The following is a 19,176-nucleotide window of genomic DNA, read 5'->3' on the forward strand; positions in this document are numbered from 1 at the left end:
AGTTAAAGTAAAAGTGCATTGCAATATAATTTACGTATACTTGATGTTTATATCAATTCAATAGATGCATGACATCTGTTTATACGCAGATTTTTAGTATTTAATATGTACTGGTTAATTCACATACATTCGATTTCTTTTCATTAACTCATATAACTATTATAAATTTATATGTTTTGACGTAAACATTCTTTATATAAATTTGTATTTACTAATTGTGTATCAATTGGTTTGTTTTGTATGCGACTTTTGTGTATCTAAAATTTCAGAGGGATGGGAGCATATTATGTTCTCTACTTTCATGTTTCAATTACTTCTGCTAATACTTTGGCTTACATGGACATTACTTTAAACTTTCGAGTAATTTTATTTATACACTTGAATTATGACTTGTTTCAATTGAGCATTTAATCGCATGATTAAGTATTCTTGTCAGATACTTTTGGTTTGAATCTTGAGTTTCTTTTTACGTGCATTCTCGTAAAATATGTCATATGATTTAATTATACCTTAGATTTCTATTCCAAAGTTCAATTGTTGTGGTTCCAACTTCATACCATTAAATAAGAATAAAGAAAAAAGAGAATAAGAAAGAAGCAAAAATAATATTGGTCAATTTAATGCAGTTTTTTTATTATGATTTGGTGACTAATCCTTTAGTCTAATTCCACAGTTCAAACATCAGGATTGTTAATTTGAAATGTGTAGTTCGAACTTCAATTCGTATTCCTGTTAGGATAAGGAGATAAAACTTATACGATTTGAGAAAGCATACTTGGTTGCAAAATGCAAATCCTCATTGATATATATATTAAGAAGATGATGATATAGAAGTAGAGTACACACCGCCTTTTTTGAGCGTTGACCAAGGATGTTTAGATTGACTTATTTTACGTAGCTTTGGGAGTTTTGGGGATTTTGCTTCTTTGTTCTGAACTAGAAAGTATATGGCTGGTTAGTGGGATATTAAAAAGGGCATATAGGTAAGGATACATGTCTTCATACACTGTACCCTCCCTAGACCTCGCTTGTGGGACTACACTGGGTATGTTGTTGTATAGTCAAGAATAAATTGATAGCAGCAACAGAGAGTGAAGTAATATTAGGGTTACTTAATTAAACATGTCCTAATGAAAAACTTATCCAACATTTTATACAATTGAATGGCACCAAAATTTTCTTATCTTAGTTTAATCAGCAAACTATCTGATAGCTTTAATCTGCTAAATCAGATGATTAGATTTCTACTTACCACAAACCTATACAAAAGGATTGATTTCATTTCCAGACAATCACAATGAAGAACTTCAGCTCAGTAGCGCTTCACAGCCACTCAACATCTCCTCATAGGATAGAGGACCTGTATGTATCGGGCACCATGGAATTTCAGCTAGCCAAGATTGGCATCAGCAACCAATTCTCGAGGCACCAATCAAGGTCCTATACGACAAGCATGTTCACCATCTTCCACTCTCAGTCTAACGCGTATCTGAAAGTTGTGTGACATACAACAAACTAGGGAAGTCAAAAAGTGACTAGGCATCATCTAGAGTTTGTACTTGGAGGGACTACAGCTTGACCTTTCTCTGTATTTGGGAGGCTATCTGATTTTACTTTGTCCAAATTTGGATGGACTTCCTTTTTTGTTCCTTGATCTGGATGCTGAAGTGATTGACCATCATCCAGTCTATTCTTTTCTGATGTTTGACTTCGAGATGCTTGAACCTTTCCGTTGTTTTTGACAGGCTGATCAGACTGGTTTTTGTCTAGGTGTTGGAGTTCACTTGCAATTTGGGTACGACGTTCTTTCAAGAAGTTGAGCCTGTTTGTCAGCTTTGATAATGCTGATGTTGTAGTATTAGCTCCCTGTCAATCAAAGATGTCTATTACATTTCGTAGACCCTAAAGATATATATAGGATCTTATAAGCTCTTTTTTTTAAAAAAAAAAAGAAGGCAAAAGAATATAGGATTGAACAGCCTCGATACAATTGGTATACATGATTTATGCCAGATACTGATGTTATGTGCTAAAAGATCTTTTGTCAAATGCACAATTAGTCGGTGAATCCCTCTAGAAAGAATCCTTTTCAACTCCCTCTCAGCCAAACAAAACATGTTCAATGATCTTAAAGTGTCTGAGCAAGGCAGCATAAACAAGTAGAATGCGTGAGCTGATATGAAGAAGAGAGTAGAAAAGCATAGGCAAGCTTTAGTTCATATTTCTCACCAAAACCATCTTAAACTACGAAAATTTCAATAATTTGCCTCAACTTGAAAGTTGAGACTCAGCTTTTGTTTTTTATGCCCACAGGAAAAAGGAATAGAAGCTTAAACTTCCAGATAAACCATAAAACTTGCCTCATTCCTAGAAGTAGATTTTCTAATACTGGCTGAAGCAGCCTTGCTCATCTCCACTTCCACAGAAGAGTTGGCGCTTTGTGATGAATCTGCCTGCTTACTAGCTTCATACTTACTAGTTTCCATATCCTTATGTTTATCCTTGCTGCACCAAGATCGAGACGGTGAAGGATAAGAGACAAAACTAGACAAGATTCCAATAGAATAACAATGGCAAAGTGGCTCATTGTATTAGAAGCATCAAAACTCCACGAAACTTCAACTTATCGACTTAAGTCTCCTACACAAGCAGCAGTGTAGAAACAAGAGCATCCTTGAATTTTAACTTAGACAAGAGGGAAACAGCATATCAAAATCATTCATTTTCTTTCCTTATCTTTTCATTGATATGAATAGTGTGGTAGTGATAACAATCTATAACTTGAACTGAAGCAGTATTGTACCATGTACATTTTTTTTTGATGAAGATGTTATATTAGCAGGGCATCAAGTGGATGCCGATAGTTACATAAGAGAGTCCTGGTTAGCTCGTGAGAACAAAAACTCCTTTTCTAAAACTGGGAGCTAACCAGAAAGCAAAAAATGGTTTCTAAACCATAGTGAGGGAGCTGATAAAATCTATAAGGGAAATTATATCATTTACAGGGGATAGATTGCTCCAACAAAATAAGTTAAAAAGACAAAAAGACTTCAAACTACTGCTAGGAGTTGAGATGCCATCAAAACATCTGAGATTCCTTTCCTTCCAAATACACCGAAAAATGCATGCGGGAATCATCTGCCAGGTCTTCTTGATGGAAAGTATTGTACCATGGCCATACAACATAAACAGGAAGAAGCAACACAATAATTACCTTTTTCCCTGATTATTTAGACTTTCCTGTGGTTGATTGCCCGAGTCGGCACGAAGTTTGGAATTTTGTTCGCGTTGTTTACTAAGATGCAATCCAAGATCATCAGCCCTCTGTTTCAGATTGTTGACATCTGCCTCTGCCTGAGCAATCTCCTGAAGTTCATTCTTCATCTATACCATAAAGAAAATTATAGTTCTAGCATAAGCAAGCCACACCATAAATAGGCAAAGTTGAAAGAAAACTGACCATCCCATCTATACTGGAAGAGGCAGGTAATTTGCCTTCAAGTCCAGCTTCCAGAAGTATCCTTAATTCCCTCTCCCTCTGTAGTTGTTCCTGAAGCCTTGTTACCTGGTCACACCAACAATTTCATTGCATTCATTTATAAAATTGGAGATGGGAATAATTAAGCTTCTATGTTCTAAGGACAGTTGGAATATATAAAGAAAAAGAACAAACAAGTCTATATCAACCGCTGAGTTTTACATGTTTGGTTTATGATTCCAGTCAACAAGAAAGCGAAGTGCTTTTGTGGATCTACTCCACAGTGCATCGTGTGGAGATGTTTTGAGGACAAACAACCACTCTTTACTGTAATAGGTGTTTTTGAATTATTGAATTAACTGTTAGCCCACACCCTTGTGAGTTTTTCAATAATCCATACTTGTAGCAAGGAAATATTGTAACTCCTCCACCAAGTGAGTAAACAGTTTACTATAAATATTAAGGATATATTTTTTCCTTGAAGGGTTTAGCAATGGCACCAGCAAATAAGAGAACACATACTGTAGTCCAGCATAACCGTAAACTAAAAAAAGTTAAGAAGCAAAGAGAGAATCAGCTCAAATGCGCGGAAGATCAAGAGGCTTTAAGAAGGAATGAGAAGTAAAAAGTTCAATGTGCACCCAATGAAAAACAATAAGAGGAAAAGAAAAGGAGTAAACCACATACATCTTTTTCAAGTGCCAGACGACGCACATGCAAAGCATCTTTTCGCTTCTCCAAACTTTCTTGCAAAAGGGCATTACCTTTGGCCTATAATGAAGAGATACGTGCAGCACAAAGACCAAATATAGAAAGGTAAACATAAAATTAGGGAAAAGGTAATTCAGAAGTGAAAACTGATAAGACTTCTCAAGTAAAAGGATCTTATAACATGTACCTCCTCTTGAATCCTAGTTTGCAAGTCAGCTTTAATGGCCTCAAGCCTCTGGATTTCATCTCTAAAAACAAGTTCAAACACAACAGTTACCAGAATGGTAAAATCCATCTAAAATAATTTAGAACAGTAGACACTTTTTTAGGCAGGATCAAATGTGCTTGGGTTTAGGAATCATAGGTCAGAGTGCAAGTGCTGTTTGCATGATCATATTTGATATTTGAGTTCTCTTCCTCTATGTAGTAAGGATATATATATACATGCAACATAATTGTTCTACCACTGTTTTCATTTAGTAGTTGTGCTTTCTCTTGAATATCTTGGTTGGCCATCATTATAAGGAATTTTAACTCTTGATAGATGCATCACTTACTCTTCATCAAAGGGGATTTCAATTGATTCCATGGAGAGGTTCTTCTTGGCCTAAACTCAAAAAATGAAAAACCAAGAAATGAGATGTCAGAAAATATGCCAATATTCTAGTCATAAAAGAAGTAAAAAGTCCAAACAAGGATGTCCAAGTTTGATTGGTTTAAATAGTGCTAAATTAAGCAACAAACGTGTATGGGCAATGATATGGCCAACGCAAAACACAGTGGCAAATAAGAAAGCTAGTCACAGTCTGAGCTAATTGTCAGCCAAAGGTATACAATAGTACTCACAGGAGTACGCCCCCAGATAGCAGGTCGTCGAACACTGCGTAGAGGTCCATTTAACATATTTGTTGACTTTTGAGAATTAGATGTTTCAATCTGTCCAGGTCCTACTTGTTCAACAGATTCATTTCCTTGTGCTCTCGAATTTTCACAACTTGGAGGCGGAACACTCTCACCCCCTTTATTGACATCATTCTGAACAGAAGTTTGAGGTAGACTTCTCGGTGAGCTTCCAGTAGTTTTGAAGACGTCCACTTCAGTAGTCTTTAAACTAGTTTTAGAAACTTGAGAGCTCTGCATAATTAGTCGTGATATATGTGAGCTCCAGCTTAGGCCAGGAATGAATGGAATATACTAAAATGTCCTTTAAGCTTGTGGTCTTAAACATGCCATGTGGAAAATTAGAATTAAAGAGATGCCAAAAAAGGAAAATGTATTCTTTATGAAACGGACTAAAAAGGAAAGTAGGGCAAACAAATTGAAACGGCGAGTAATATCTTAACAAGCACAAGTTTCAATGATCACTGTAGAAGCTAAATATACTGCTGCACCTGAGTGAAAGGGTAAAGTAGGAAAGAGGGACTAGAAAAATCCAGCATCATGCAACACAGTGCTTGACAAAAGAAGACGGATGAGAATAGAACAGTGAAGACAATGAAGAAAGAACCTTATTACTATCTTCACTTTCGCCAACTTCATGGGTTGTTGTACAGGAATCATGATCAGAATCATCAATATCAGCGTGAGAGCCCTCTTCCGCATCATCATCTTCATCTTCTTCATCATAGCTGTAATCATCATCAGTAAATTCTTCTCCACTCTCGGTTCCACTACCATCTGAGTCAGAGTATAATTCAGGCGATACAGAGCCTTCCTGCAAAGATTATAAACATTTACTTAAAGAGGAAAGAATTGGAGGGCTACATAGAAGATTTCATTGTCTTCTCACTATCTCAGAAAAATAGAAATATATCCCAGCACTCTGAGGTTCCAGATGAACCAAAAATGTTACCCCTTAACATAACGTCAGGGGCAGAAGCAACTAGGGAAGTACAGAACTGAGGATGATGAGGTAGACCATACCCCGAACAATTTTATCATACTCCTCTAACAATGTGATGATGATGGCTTAATGTATAATTCAGGTGCAGAAGCAACTAGGGAAATACAGAACTGAAGATGACATAAACTATACCCCAAATAATTTATCATACTCCTCTAGCAATGTGATGACAATGGCTTGAGCATGGTTAGCTGCAGCAGCTGCCTGCAGAAGTTGAACAGAGCTATCACCACTCATAGCAAAGTCATTTCCTAGCTCACAGTCTCCAGCTAGAAGTGGACGAAGAAGCAAAGGTGCCATGCAAGCTGCCACTGCTGACGTGCTCATTCTATTTTGAGTTTTATTGGAAACCACAGTTTGCATCATCATAAGAATCCTGATGGACATCAGAAGAAAGCATCACATGAGAACTAAAAAATTGTTCAGCAGCCCAGAAGAAGCTAAGTCAAATTTTAGAGCTTCTATAAGCATAAGGGGAAAAAGTCACTGCAGTGATTAAGCAACCTTACTAAAAGAGAAAATACTAGCTTATTCAATTTTTTACTTGAACTGACAAAATTTTATTTGGTCTATAGGCATTTAAATGCAGCTAGTTCACCCACAATACAGTAATTTAAATCTCTGTCAACAATTTTGCATCAAAGAACTCCCTATGTCCTATCTCCTCATTAGTAGAGTCTGAACTGGAATCTGTGAGAAGAACTCCATCCTCTTGTTCACAAAGGAAATAGTGGTACATTGTCGCCACCTCCAATTTTCAGAATCATTTTCTAACCACTGATAACATGTATGCCTCCCTCTTTTTTCCAATACTTTTTCGGATATCACGTCACCTTTAGAATTCAATTCATTTGAGTTGTTGATGTAGTCTGGATTTGATACTAGTCAGAATCCTTTTCCTTCAAGATCAAAATTTTGTAACAACAACCATCTCCGATGACAGTTGAAGTCCAGACATATCGGCTAAAACTCATATACTACTAAATGCCCATTGACCTAACATCAGAAAGACTGCAATTCATCTATTTCCCTTTCTGAACATGATTGGCTTTAACTTTGGACGGAAACTAGTGGAAATCAAAACATCTCCTAATATGAGACCTTCACACAAGCAGTAATCCTCAATGTTTGGATAACTCACTCCATGATGATATCGATGGATCCAACTCCGAAATCTTCTCCACCAAGCACATTTCTGGAAACAAAAATCTATCCTTGTACCATCTTTTGACACCAAGTGGCAGATTCTTCCATACTAATTTGATGGAAATCACCTTCCAGAGATAAGGCTGGTCAAGATGACGCCTCCTATATGATCTAGCTGAATCCAATTTAATCCGCTTTACTTTTTTATGCAACATAAACTAGGATTCGTTACTCAATATGATCAGATGTCATTGCGAGAACTGTTGCAAATTATCTTGTTTACTGTTGATTTTAGAGAAGAGAAGCTTCTCCCTTTGTGAGAACTTAACCAGCAGGTTTTGCACCAAATGTAAGAGTTACCACTTAGGACATTTCGTACCAAGAATTGTAAAAATTAACCAAGTGAAATATGAAAAAACTTCTGTCCAAAAAAAAAAACAAAGAAAAGATACATCAAAGCACATAAGCAAAAATATCAAGAGGTCCTTTTATTATATTTGGAAATGCAATACACAATTGGCAATCTTCTAGCCAACACTCAGTCAATTATTCAAAACCTCCAAAACAGAAAAGATTTAGCAAATCTGACAGCATGAATAGATGCAAAGATATCTCAACATGTGTGTTTGTGTTGTTATGCACAAACACATACATAGAACTAACTGAAATCATCTGCTAGAAAATGAAATGTTCAGACCAAAAAGCACCATACTGATAATACCCAAAAAAAAAAAGGGGGGGTAGTGCACAAAACATCTTCACATCTATGCAGGGTCCAGGGAAGGATACTGATAATACCAAATTGATTTAAATGAGTACACTGGATCCAGCGAACTGTGTCACAGACAAAATCAAAATAACATGAACAGTAAGAATCACAAACCTCTGCAGCAAACGACGGTTTGGTTCTGGAAATGTCTCCAATATAGCTGTATGCATAGCATTGACTCTAATGCCTCGCTCAGTTCCTATCAGCAATTACAAAAGTATTTTAACAGATATACTTACAAGCTGACAAATCTTCCAACTTTTATCTTTGACGGAAATGTATAAATATCCTATCTTGTGATGAAAGCCACAGAAACACTTCAGGTAGTCCAAGATTCTTGTTGGCCAACATTCATGCTAGGATAAAACTTATATGATCATAGTTTTCCAACCATTTTTTCTATCTGCTTCACCCTGACTCACAATAAAGTTTAAGACCAAATTGACAAGCAGCTTTCATGAAGTCATAGGTGTCAAACAAACTCTATGCATAAATATGTATATTTCATTTTGTGCCTGTTGAAAAGAAATTGGATAAGCATGACTAGGAATTCGCTTTAGTACATAAATCTAATAGATAGCTGCTTCGTATGGAAGGGTGGCAGTAAAGACATGGATCACAGGACTCGTGAATCACAGAAAAGAGTTGAGAATCTCGTGGTGAGTGGTTATTACTGTCAAAGGGGAGGGGCTCTAGCAAATATTTCATCAAGAGAAATGGACCATGCATGTTATGCTATTGAATGAATAAAGTATATCTATACAACTCTACAAATCCTGGAGTAGTGATACTAAACGTATCCTTCTTTCTTCTATAAGAACTAGCTTAAATCATGTAAGGAAAAGAGGCAATCTAAAAGGACCCAACATAAGACAATAAACTTACTAAATGCTTCCAAAAGGGCATTGCAGCAAGATGCAGGAACTGGAGATGATGGCAACTCCCGCAGAATATACTGCAGAAATAAAGATGAATAGCAAGTTCCGAAAGTAATTTCATACAAACAATCTTATATAAACCCTATACTTCTGTTTTGAAGAATATACCTTCACACAATCAGCAATAATATGTGCATCCTCATCTGTACAAAAGTCAGTTTTACCTGGATTAAGAGAACAAAAATTTGTTACTTATTGTAAGGCAAGTGAACTACACAAGAGACACTTGTACAAGGTTCCCCTCAAATGAGGAAAAGAAGTAAAAGATTTTTGACAGGTAAATGATCTTTCACAGCCATTATATCAAAACATATTATTTACTTAGCTAATAACAATCTGATGTCATTTGAGAATTGCATCTCATCTATCATAATTCAGTTGCATCTGAAAAGAGGAAACCACTTAAACACACATAGAAAAAGCAACTCAGCCAAATCTACAGCTCTATAAAGCTCACTATGAGACTTAACAACATTGTTGTGCACCACTAGGAGTAAGCTTATTATATATAGAGAGAGAAAGGAGTAAGCTTATTATTGCAACTTTTGAAGAGTAATGAAGTCTAGTCACCAGTGGCAAAATGTAAACTTTTTCAGCAGATACTTGGGGTATCAACACCTAGTAAACAATAACAAAAATGAAATCCTTTCAATTTAAAGGTAACAGACCCTGTTCATATTCCCGTATTCGTTGTTCAACATCATCAACATCTGCTGCTTGCCGCAGGATGCCTTCAGTTCTAATCCCTGGAAGAAATTGTATAAGATCAGTACCATTCGATGAGAATGCAAGACATAAATAAATAAATGAACAGTCCACAAAATGAGAAGTATTAATTTTCTTTGACAAAAAATGAGAAGTATCAATTGAAAGAAGGTTAGAGATAAGTAGAAGTTCTCCAAAAGCATACTTTTTAAAAATCAATTAGAGCATGAAAGTAGAGAGTAGTTTGTAGACCATTTATCTTCTAGCTAAACTTATTTATTATCAAAGACCACTTGAAATCACATCAAAGCAAAAGAAGAAGTACAGTAGGAAGAAGCACTGTCCTTACAAGTAAATGATGTTCATTTTTTTTATATAAGAAGAATAGGGAAACATGGTGTTCATATTAAAACCGTAAAAAAACAATTTGACTATAAATCTCTTCTATCCCAATATTTGGTCCATTTTACTTCTACAGACTCAACTTGACTGATTCTCAGACTTCTATTTACGCAACTTGACTGGTTCTCAGCCTTAAATTGGACATAGAAAAATTCTCTTACTGAAATTGGCTTTGGAAACCAAAAGAATTTTTCAGAAACAGCCCAATTCGAAACAGTTTTTCCATTTTACAAACTGCATTTTGGCCCCCCTTTAGTGCTGAAAGCATTTAGTAGCAGAAAGAAACTTTTAGTTGGTTCTAACCTAATACTTTAGGCTTTTAATGATTTAATCGATAAAACTGCTAACCAGAATCAAATCCAGACACATATTTTTCCAAAACCCAACTCTGAAACTATTTCTCCCTAACCAAAATCTGAACAGCACTTCAGATATAACACAAAAAGTATACAAGTTACAAACTTTTCCAACCCTTTTCCTTCTTTTTTGTATTTCCACACCCTCGAGGAGAATAAATCATGTTCCTACTTACCCTCCAAACGACTCAAACCTCCAACTTATCCTCCACACGACTCGAACCTCCAACTTACCAGTTGGCAGTGGATGAAAACTACTACCTCTTCGAAAATCTCAGTCCAAGATTCCATTCTTCGACTCTTAGAAATTGAAACTTCAAGAAAGAGGGAATATTAATTTTAAGTTTTGACATTTTATATCAATATTGAAGCCTAGAATCAGTTTGAAAAGTAACCTACAGGCGTAATCGATACAGATATCACAACCACCTAGTAACATGGGACAATATATAAATAACAACAACAACAACATGCACAGAGTAATCCCACAGGTGTTAGTTTGGGGAGATTAGGATATACGCAGACCTTACCCCCACCATTGGGGAGTAGAGAGACCGTTTCCGATAGAACCTTGGCTCAAAACAAAGCAATGGGACAATAGGCAAATCTCATAGAAAAATAGACTTCTGCAGTGAATGGGAATGTGCAGCTGGGGTCCACCTACATTGGTCTTTCATTTCCTATAGAGTATAACAACTATGAATCGTCTAACTGAACAATCTCAAACATACCCATGTGGCAAAATTAGATACTGAAAACAAACAATGCATCTGATTTGATGAAAATGGATACTGGATCTCCTCATTCTTTAAGCAAGAATATGCACTTGGGAATAAGCCCCACTGAGAACTGATCCTTTACAGATGAAAGAAGTATTTGGAATTTGAAGCTGGATGCATAAGAAAGTAACATATTACAGAAGCAGCCATCCCATAGTTATTTGACACAGTAAAAGAAGCTTACCATGCTCTTCTACAAATCTCAGGGCTTTCTCCAAGAAAGATGGAGTTCCATCAATATCTTCCAGAGCAAGTAAAACTGGCCGACCAATTACCATGGACTTCACAGGCTGTCTATCATTAGCTACGAAGGCAAAATGAAATTAAAAAAGGTTGAAAATTAGATCCATGAAAAGTATATAATGTTAAACGACAATTACACATCAGGCAACGGCAATAGCAAGATAAAGACCAGTATGATGCATAAGCCATTGTAGTAACTGAGTTATTTGGTAGGCCAGTCAGATTTCGGACTTCCTGAGAACAGAGCTCATAAGCTTTCTAAAAACAACTTCTCTACTTAAAAACTGTGACATATATTTACCACAGAAATAGAGATGTATACCTAACACTCATTAAAGTTATACATACATATAGAAAAACAGAAACAGCTTGACTATTTTGCATTCGTAAAAGAAGTTCCTTATTAATCAAAATTAGTAAAGTTTCGTTGTAAGTAGAGTCACATTTTATTCCTCGACCTGCAATATGCATACCAGATGCTGGCCATTTAGAACAGATTAGTGAGAACTTACATTGCTCAAGTGAAACATCATCAGCATTGGCCTGATCATTCCTAAATATTCCATTTTGGCCCATTACAAGGGCGGCACTAGGTGCATTTGCCAAAGCCTCCTCAAGTGCAGTTTTCCACTCGAGCAAATCCTCTGATGTTTCCGCCTATGACATCAAAGCTCTTAGATTATATTAAGGTTTATACTTTACAGAAACAGATTCCTAGAATGCTAAGGATAATCATGATGATACAATGCAACAATTGAAACAGCAAAAAGAAAGTTGAGTGAACCCATTTAGAAAGCAATGGGCATCCAAAAGAACTTTTAGAGTCGTTAATTCATTATTATCATGATACAGAAAAATAAAATATATGCCTTAGGCATGGAGAGCTACCAAGGACATGCATGTATAAACATGAGAATCAATAAGGACACTAACTTCGACATACAATGTGAAAAGCAATTGGTATTCCCTTCGCCCTATTTTATGTGAAGGTGTTACTCTTTGGGAAGTCAAATAGTTTTTTCTTCGACTACAGTTTTCTCAAACTTCCTTTAAATATTTTAAATAATCAGCTATTTTGACTTGTAGAACTTTTCGTGTAGTTCTCAAATATGTTAACTTTATTTTTTTTTTAAATGTAGAATCTATACACCAATACTAAGTCAAAATTAAGTGTTTTGACCCTCGTACTCTAATAGCATAAATTGGAATAGAGGGAGTAACTAAAAAGCTTCTTTGCAAGCTGGTTACCACTCTGCCTTTGAGCTCGAAACAACTAATTAGGTGATTATTAATTGGGGTAACTTGAGGGAATGTTTACAATTCTCAAATAAAATGAAGAAAACTAATAAATTTGTAACATTCTAGGTATGCTTGAATATATTATTGGCAACGAAACAAATAAACTCAAGCTTTCAACTTATAATGTACTCAAAATAGTATCTATATTTCAGATTTATTTGTGAATTGTTAATCATCGTTAGATTTTAAAACGGTTAAAGTTACACAATTGAGCATAAACCAGTAAGGAGAATGATTTTCTTTTGTATAATGAGTTGTATAGGAAAATGAAAACTCAATTTAAGGATGACAATAAGCAACAGAAGAATGATAAAACTGTTTAAGACAGAAAACAAAAGAGCGATCAGAAATAATGGCACCTTGAGTGTGAAAGCTCGCCCATCACGACCATCAGGAAATAGCACAGTCAACAGTTTCTTGTCTTCTTTGACAACCACACTGAATATTCATGGAAAAACATAGAATTATTCACCATTTTGGTGTTACTTGTCAAAAGGAAGCCACTCTACGAACTATCTTAAGCATAGATACTAAGCCAACCTGCCTGAACTGTTGAGATCAATACCACCCAGGGTTAAATTCACTTCACTTCCCTTTAGAGGAGTAGCATTCTGAAAAGAATCAGTCAAGGACATAAATTCATCGAGAAAAAATAGGCATTAGTTCAGCCACAAATATTAGGGTCGTTTCTAGCTTTGCCACCAAGCTAGGATTTCATTTTCCTACGTTCTAGATTATTCTTTTATGGTTTTATTAGGGATGGCGGCTACGTTGCTTTCTCCTATAAATAGGAGTATTTTTTCAATCATTAGGAACACATTACATTGAGATTAATAATATTTTGGAAGTTCTTTTGAATCTTCATGACATGCACTTTGGGAATTTATCAACAACCTTTACTAGTGTCATAGTTCAAGGTATAAGGTAATTTCTTCCAGCTGTATCTTTGATTGCTTTTAGGTATTTGTTAAAGGCAACTAGTTTCTACATACTAATTGCTGTCCTAAGTTACTCAAAAGGTAGATCCAAATCTATCATTCTGATTCGTTTTCTCAAGTCTCATAAATCTATATATTGTTACTTGGATCTTGTCAAAGCTTTAGAACATGGCGTTCTAGGAAATTCTTGGATTGTTCCTTCAATTTCCCAAATCTTTATTTCTAGTTTTAAAATTCTTTTCTATTTTTGCTTCTGCACTTCTAAATATTCAATTCTACATTTGGGATATCCCTAACCTCATTGTTATCAAAAACATTTTTTCCGAAACCATCTTTGTATTTAAATGCTCAAAAGTATAAGTAAGTCATTCATTTGCTATATGTTGCCAACAAGAACTGTGATCAGTATTCACAAAAGGGAAAAAGTGAGTCGTTCAAGAATGCAATTTCAAGGTCGAAGATGAATTGTAGATGCTAGCTGGATGCTAAAAATCTCGGAAGGACGAAACAAATCCTGACAAATTGAAAAAGAGGGGATCTGATTTGAGCATGTTAAGTCAAATGAAGGATATACATAAGATTGTTCAAACATTGCTTTGAAATTTTGACGGCTAAACTATGTGAAGGGAAACCCCATCCCCGGCGGTTAAAAGAGCACGAAATTAGAATGAAAGGTTTGCCTATTTCAAAAAGAAAAGAATGAAAGGTTTACTACCACATTAGTTCATGCAATGGGATCTGGCTTAATTCGTGATTAGTCAAACCCGTAATTCATTTCTGGCATGTCTTCAGTAACCCGAGAGTACTGATGTTAATCGAATTTACATCCATAAGTAGTTGGAGAGCCCGAGAGTGATGATGTTAATTTTAGCTACATCCATAAGTACTTGATCCGTCTTCATTACAAAATGACAAATTTGGCAAGGGGGCTAACCGGTGTATAATTCATCCTTTCTTTTTCACGCTTTTTGGATAGCTTTCAACATGGCAAGCACCTCATTGGAGTTCATTTAGATACTACTCTCCCATGTAATATACATGTAGAGTGATATCCAAATCACGAATCACTCTAACAAGTTAGAATAACCAAGAAGATATACTACAGGATTCAATAAACCATGATATGATAATTGGCAAATACTTGCATAATAAGCGAGTAAGTAACTTAAGTTCTACTAGGTAGTAAGGAATGATGGCTTCGGTATACAACATCAAACTTACAGGATCAGTTCTGTAGAAGACCAATGAGGTACGAGTTAGAATGAACCACCTCTTCTTCCATGATGTCCATCCAATTCCTACATGCAATAGATTTCACAAATATCAACAAAAACCCAAGTTTTATACAAGTAAAAAATCTCTATTTTTCTTCTTGCTTTCTGAAAAAGATATGAAATATGTTGAGTATACGCCTGAAACTCCAGATTCCTGTTCTTTTTTAACTAGAAATTAGCAAATAAGTAATGGACACATGTAATACAAGACAATAAAGCATATCTGACAGCACACAAAAGCAAATAGAACCACAAAAGTAGCTAAAAATATTTGTCAAGAGAGATCAAGAAAGCAGACCATAAAAAAGAACAGAAAAAAGTGTTGTTACTTTCCTCAAAAGAATATATGTTCTGCATAAAATTACAGTAAAAACATCTTTTCTAACTAATGGAAAATGAGCTGAGAGAACTGCACATCAAATGGTAACATGAAAGATATTCACAAATAACTATAATCAAAGATCATGCATGGCAACCCAATTTATCTTTGCTGCAAATACATGACATAATCATTCTTATTCGTAGGAGAGTTGACTTCAAATCTGTTGTGGTCGTTTGAAAGCAGAAACTATTTGGTTTGTGGAAGGTGTTTTATTTGCTTTTTTTATTCTTTTTGTGCTTCAGAAGGAAGAATAATAGAAACTGAACTATCACAGATCCTTTTCTTTCCTCTCTTCTTTTTGGGATCTTACTGAACACATGATATTAAGTTTTCTAATGGGTATAAACAGATCTGTGCCACACAAAACACTAGAAAGTACACACATTCCTTCAGTTATTATACCATCTTCTGGCCTATAATTATAGCTTGTAATACCGAGTTCCTACCCCCTCATTTAGACGCCAAGACAAAAAACCAAAATGTTTCTTACAACTTTTTTTTTGATAACCGAGAAAGTCATCTGTGACCCGCCCTTTGGACCAATCACAGTCTTCTAAATTGGGTGGATAATGGGCCCGCCCCTCTATCCTTCTCCACTTAAATACCGGGGCTTCGCTTTGCATGGTGTGGGGCATGAACCTGCGACCTAAACCACAAATCCTCCACCTTTTGGGGCCAAAATGCTTCTTACAACTATATAGTAAACATGTGATGTTATAGAATTTTAGTGCAATTACAAAAAAGAAAAAACTTATGATTCAAAAGAAGAAACATGACACTGGAAATAGGAAACATAAGTGTGAAAGTGGGAGATAAAAACAAGAGAAGAGAAATCACATTCCACTTTGCAACTCTATCCAAAAAATTATAGCATAGAAGAGAAGACAAACCTTTTGATGATAAAAACAAGTTACCGCTTCTGTAGACCTGCCAAGACCAAATTTTTATCTTCAGTCAACTCCATCATTATCTTCGTTAGAATGCATATCATCCACAATCTCTAAATTTACTCAACTATTTAGACAAATATCAAATGCATGGAGATGGAAAATTGTTTTAGGTAAAACTGCAGAACAGAGTGGACTTTTAACCTGAGGAAGCAGATCACTCTCTTAAGTAGCCAAATTGTAAAGAATCAATTTTGTTTTTGACAAGCAGGTTACACTCTAAAACATGACATCTCTCACACAAAAAAAAACTAATAGTATAGACACAGTCATTTATCAAAAGTTTGTCGACCAATCACAAGATGAAATACATGTTCTCAGTTTGTATCCCATTCTTTATTGCTATTACTACATGCCATTATACAAAAAAAAAAAGTGACTTTTATCAAATCTAAGTATGATTTTTTTTCAAGCATTTTATGAAAAATAAGGAAAAGGGGTAAAGGGTCTTCACTAATTTATGCACCATTAGACAAGAGATTAAGAACAATGAATCAAAATGCTAAACATCAATAAACCAATTGACCTTATTTCCACCACGAACTTGATCATTAGCCCCAGGTGGTGGAGGAGGTTGATTCACCCCTTCAACCTGATTATTAAACAAAAAATATGAAAAAAAAACAAGAGACAATCACAGTAAACACATACAGAACAACAATGAGATGAAACTTCAAGAACCTTAGAAGCATCAGCGCTGCGATTAGTCGTCATGATGTAATTACAAATAACATTCGTCAATCTTGATCAACCACACAAAATAATCAAAATAAAAAAAAGTTCCTGCATTTGGGGAAAAAGAATGAATGAATCAGCAATCAAACCAGACCCATCGACAATGTACCTCAAAAAAGTTCAAGAAAACGATGATTACGAGGTAGATATGCAATTTAAAGATATGGGATCAAAGCAAAATGTCACCTTTTCAAAGAAAACCCATTGGAAAAGGAGACAAGTAAATGTTGTTTGTTGTAAAAAAAAATTCCCTTTTTGATTGAGAGTAAAGTTGGAAAGTGGAGAAGATTGGGTAACGGAAAACCGAGAGTCAAGCAAAGGAATTAGTGTAGGAGAGGTTAGAGAGAGAAAGAGGCAAATTTGTTCATCTCAACGCCAACTTTGTGTGTGTGTCTCTGTTATTCCTCAAATTGAGCGGGGGGGACATAAGACCTTTTCTTTTTTCTTACACGTCGACCTTATGTCTCTCTATTTTCTTACTCCGTCTGTCTCAATTTAAGTGATATTTTTCATTTTTTTGAAAATCAAACAATTTAAGTTTGATCGACAATTTACACATCTTCAAATTTTTAGAATTGAAATTTATGTATTTATAAACTACGTAAAATGTACTATATAAGTCACCATAATTGACGATTCAAAAAGATGTATGAAAAATTTACAGTCAAAAATAGATTTATTTGAATCTCGTAATCCAAAAGGTGTCACATAAATTGACGCGAAAGGAGTACATTTTTTTCTTTTTTCACATTTCTCTAATGTTTTACACATATTCTTTTGGAGGGAAAATAATGGTTTTTATTTTTGGTTTTGTTTTGACCCTTGTTTGGTTAATAGTTGTAAGTTGTTTTGAGGGTAACGAGGTTGAGGTAGTTCAGATATGTGAAGATAATATATTATATACAGTTGTTTTAGTATATGTTAGTTATAAAGAGTATACGGGAAAGAGGTGATTAGGTAGAATATGACATGTTTATCGCTTATAGAGGAAAATGATCTGGATATATAGAAAGATATGGAGGTCGAGGATAATATTAGAAGGTTAGTGGATAGTCAAGCGTTGTCTAATTTCCTTCTAAATATTGTTGTTTTTACTGTCATACTATTTTATTTTTCAATTTTAGTATTTCATGTTGTTACTTTGGCTTTAATATTTGTTTTACATACTAAATTTTTTAATATGATTTATCTATCGGAAGCGGTCTCAAAGTTGCACTCACACCATCCTTCCTAGACCTACTCGTTATTGTTGACTTGTAGTTCTACTTTGTTTTGCCCCTTGTTTGGCTAATACTTTATAGTTTGTTTTGCCCCTTTCTTGGGTTAATAGTTTGTTTGTTTTTTCTTGTTTTTGTGCGTGTGAAAAGTGAAAAATGAAAGTTTTTCGATTAAATTAGAATCTTATACTTAATTAGTATAAACGTGCAATTACAATTAAAAGCAATTGACATAGTTTAACAAATAATACTATTGCTTACAAGTTTAGAACGAGATACTATGGACTAATAACTTGTAGTTGTTTTGTTCATTAATCTTTTGTAATATTGTCCTTGTATCGTGTTATTATTGTGATTTATATATTTTTTTCGTTATCTCAATTGAGTTTGTCTATTTTATTGCAATAACATTTTAAAATTAAAATTTAGATATCATGAAAAATACTAAAAGTTATAATTATTTGCATAATAATATGGTAAAAACTATAATTAAAAATATCAATCAATATTGATGTAATTTGGCTCTCGAGATAAATCTAATTTATCTAACATAGTGACCATTAACTGCTATAATTAATATTGGCAGTTAGAGGGCATATGGTCTCGTTAAGAGTCATTTATTATATTATTGCAATCAAATTATTGCCTCTTCCCATGAACTAACTCAAAAGAAATCACTCCTTGTATCTAATAAAAAAAAGATACATCTAAAAATATTAATGAATATTTGTGTAGTTTGACTCTTGAAGATAAACATGATAAGTATTTTGGAACGAAAGAAATATACGCAATAAATAATTAAAATAATACTAAACAAACCTTTTTTAAAGTGGTAATACATAAAACCTTTAATTTACTCTTAAATTGTTTCTTTTTTTCATGTGATCAAGGTTATAAGTGAATATAGTGTCGCGATATCATATTTAACCGAATAAATATTTTTCATGTGGGGCA

At 34.7% G+C, this 19,176-nt stretch overlaps 2 protein-coding genes across 4 annotated transcripts in view; both read right to left on the bottom strand.

The window, feature by feature from the left end:
• The window catches only part of LOC125814297 (protein CutA, chloroplastic), a 154,945-nt gene that overhangs the window by 57,306 nt on the left and 78,463 nt on the right, over positions 1-19,176 (bottom strand). The gene's annotated exons all lie outside the window — the stretch shown is intronic.
• On the bottom strand, positions 1,104-17,047 carry LOC125814262 (rho GTPase-activating protein REN1). 3 transcript variants are annotated; one of them, XM_049493728.1, is made up of 22 exons: positions 16,952-17,047; positions 16,797-16,862; positions 16,214-16,250; positions 14,889-14,965; positions 13,270-13,340; positions 13,089-13,167; positions 11,943-12,087; positions 11,372-11,491; positions 9,614-9,691; positions 9,054-9,109; positions 8,893-8,962; positions 8,122-8,206; positions 6,225-6,468; positions 5,697-5,903; positions 5,036-5,323; positions 4,747-4,796; positions 4,377-4,437; positions 4,166-4,249; positions 3,461-3,565; positions 3,215-3,384; positions 2,361-2,505; positions 1,104-1,866 (listed from the first exon to the last, which is right to left on the bottom strand). In XM_049493728.1, the coding sequence occupies exons 1-22, from the start codon at positions 16,982-16,984 to the stop codon at positions 1,543-1,545; spliced, it is 2,595 nt and encodes an 864-aa protein (XP_049349685.1). In that variant the 5' UTR covers positions 16,985-17,047; the 3' UTR covers positions 1,104-1,542. The 3 variants fall into 3 exon arrangements, with proteins under 3 accessions (XP_049349685.1, XP_049349686.1, XP_049349687.1); XM_049493729.1 differs by having other exon boundaries at positions 1,104-1,862; positions 2,357-2,505; XM_049493730.1 differs by lacking the exons at positions 14,889-14,965; positions 16,214-16,250; positions 16,797-16,862; positions 16,952-17,047 and having other exon boundaries at positions 13,274-13,313.

This window comes from Solanum verrucosum, unplaced genomic scaffold, assembly GCF_900185275.1.
Source record: "Solanum verrucosum unplaced genomic scaffold, falcon-dt-bn FXZP01000230.1, whole genome shotgun sequence".
Taxonomy (NCBI): domain Eukaryota; kingdom Viridiplantae; phylum Streptophyta; class Magnoliopsida; order Solanales; family Solanaceae; genus Solanum; species Solanum verrucosum.

Excerpts from the sequence above, each read along its gene's own strand:
- LOC125814262 (XM_049493728.1), bottom strand. The coding sequence starts at position 16,984 with ATGACGACTAATCGCAGCGCTGATGCTTCTAAG. Across the intron at positions 11,492-11,942 it reads TGATGTTTCACTTGAGCAAT|CTAATGATAGACAGCCTGTG; the intron begins GTAAGTTCTCAC and ends TTGCCTTCGTAG. Across the intron at positions 3,566-4,165 it reads GTCTGGCACTTGAAAAAGAT|GTAACAAGGCTTCAGGAACA; the intron begins GTATGTGGTTTA and ends TGGTGTGACCAG.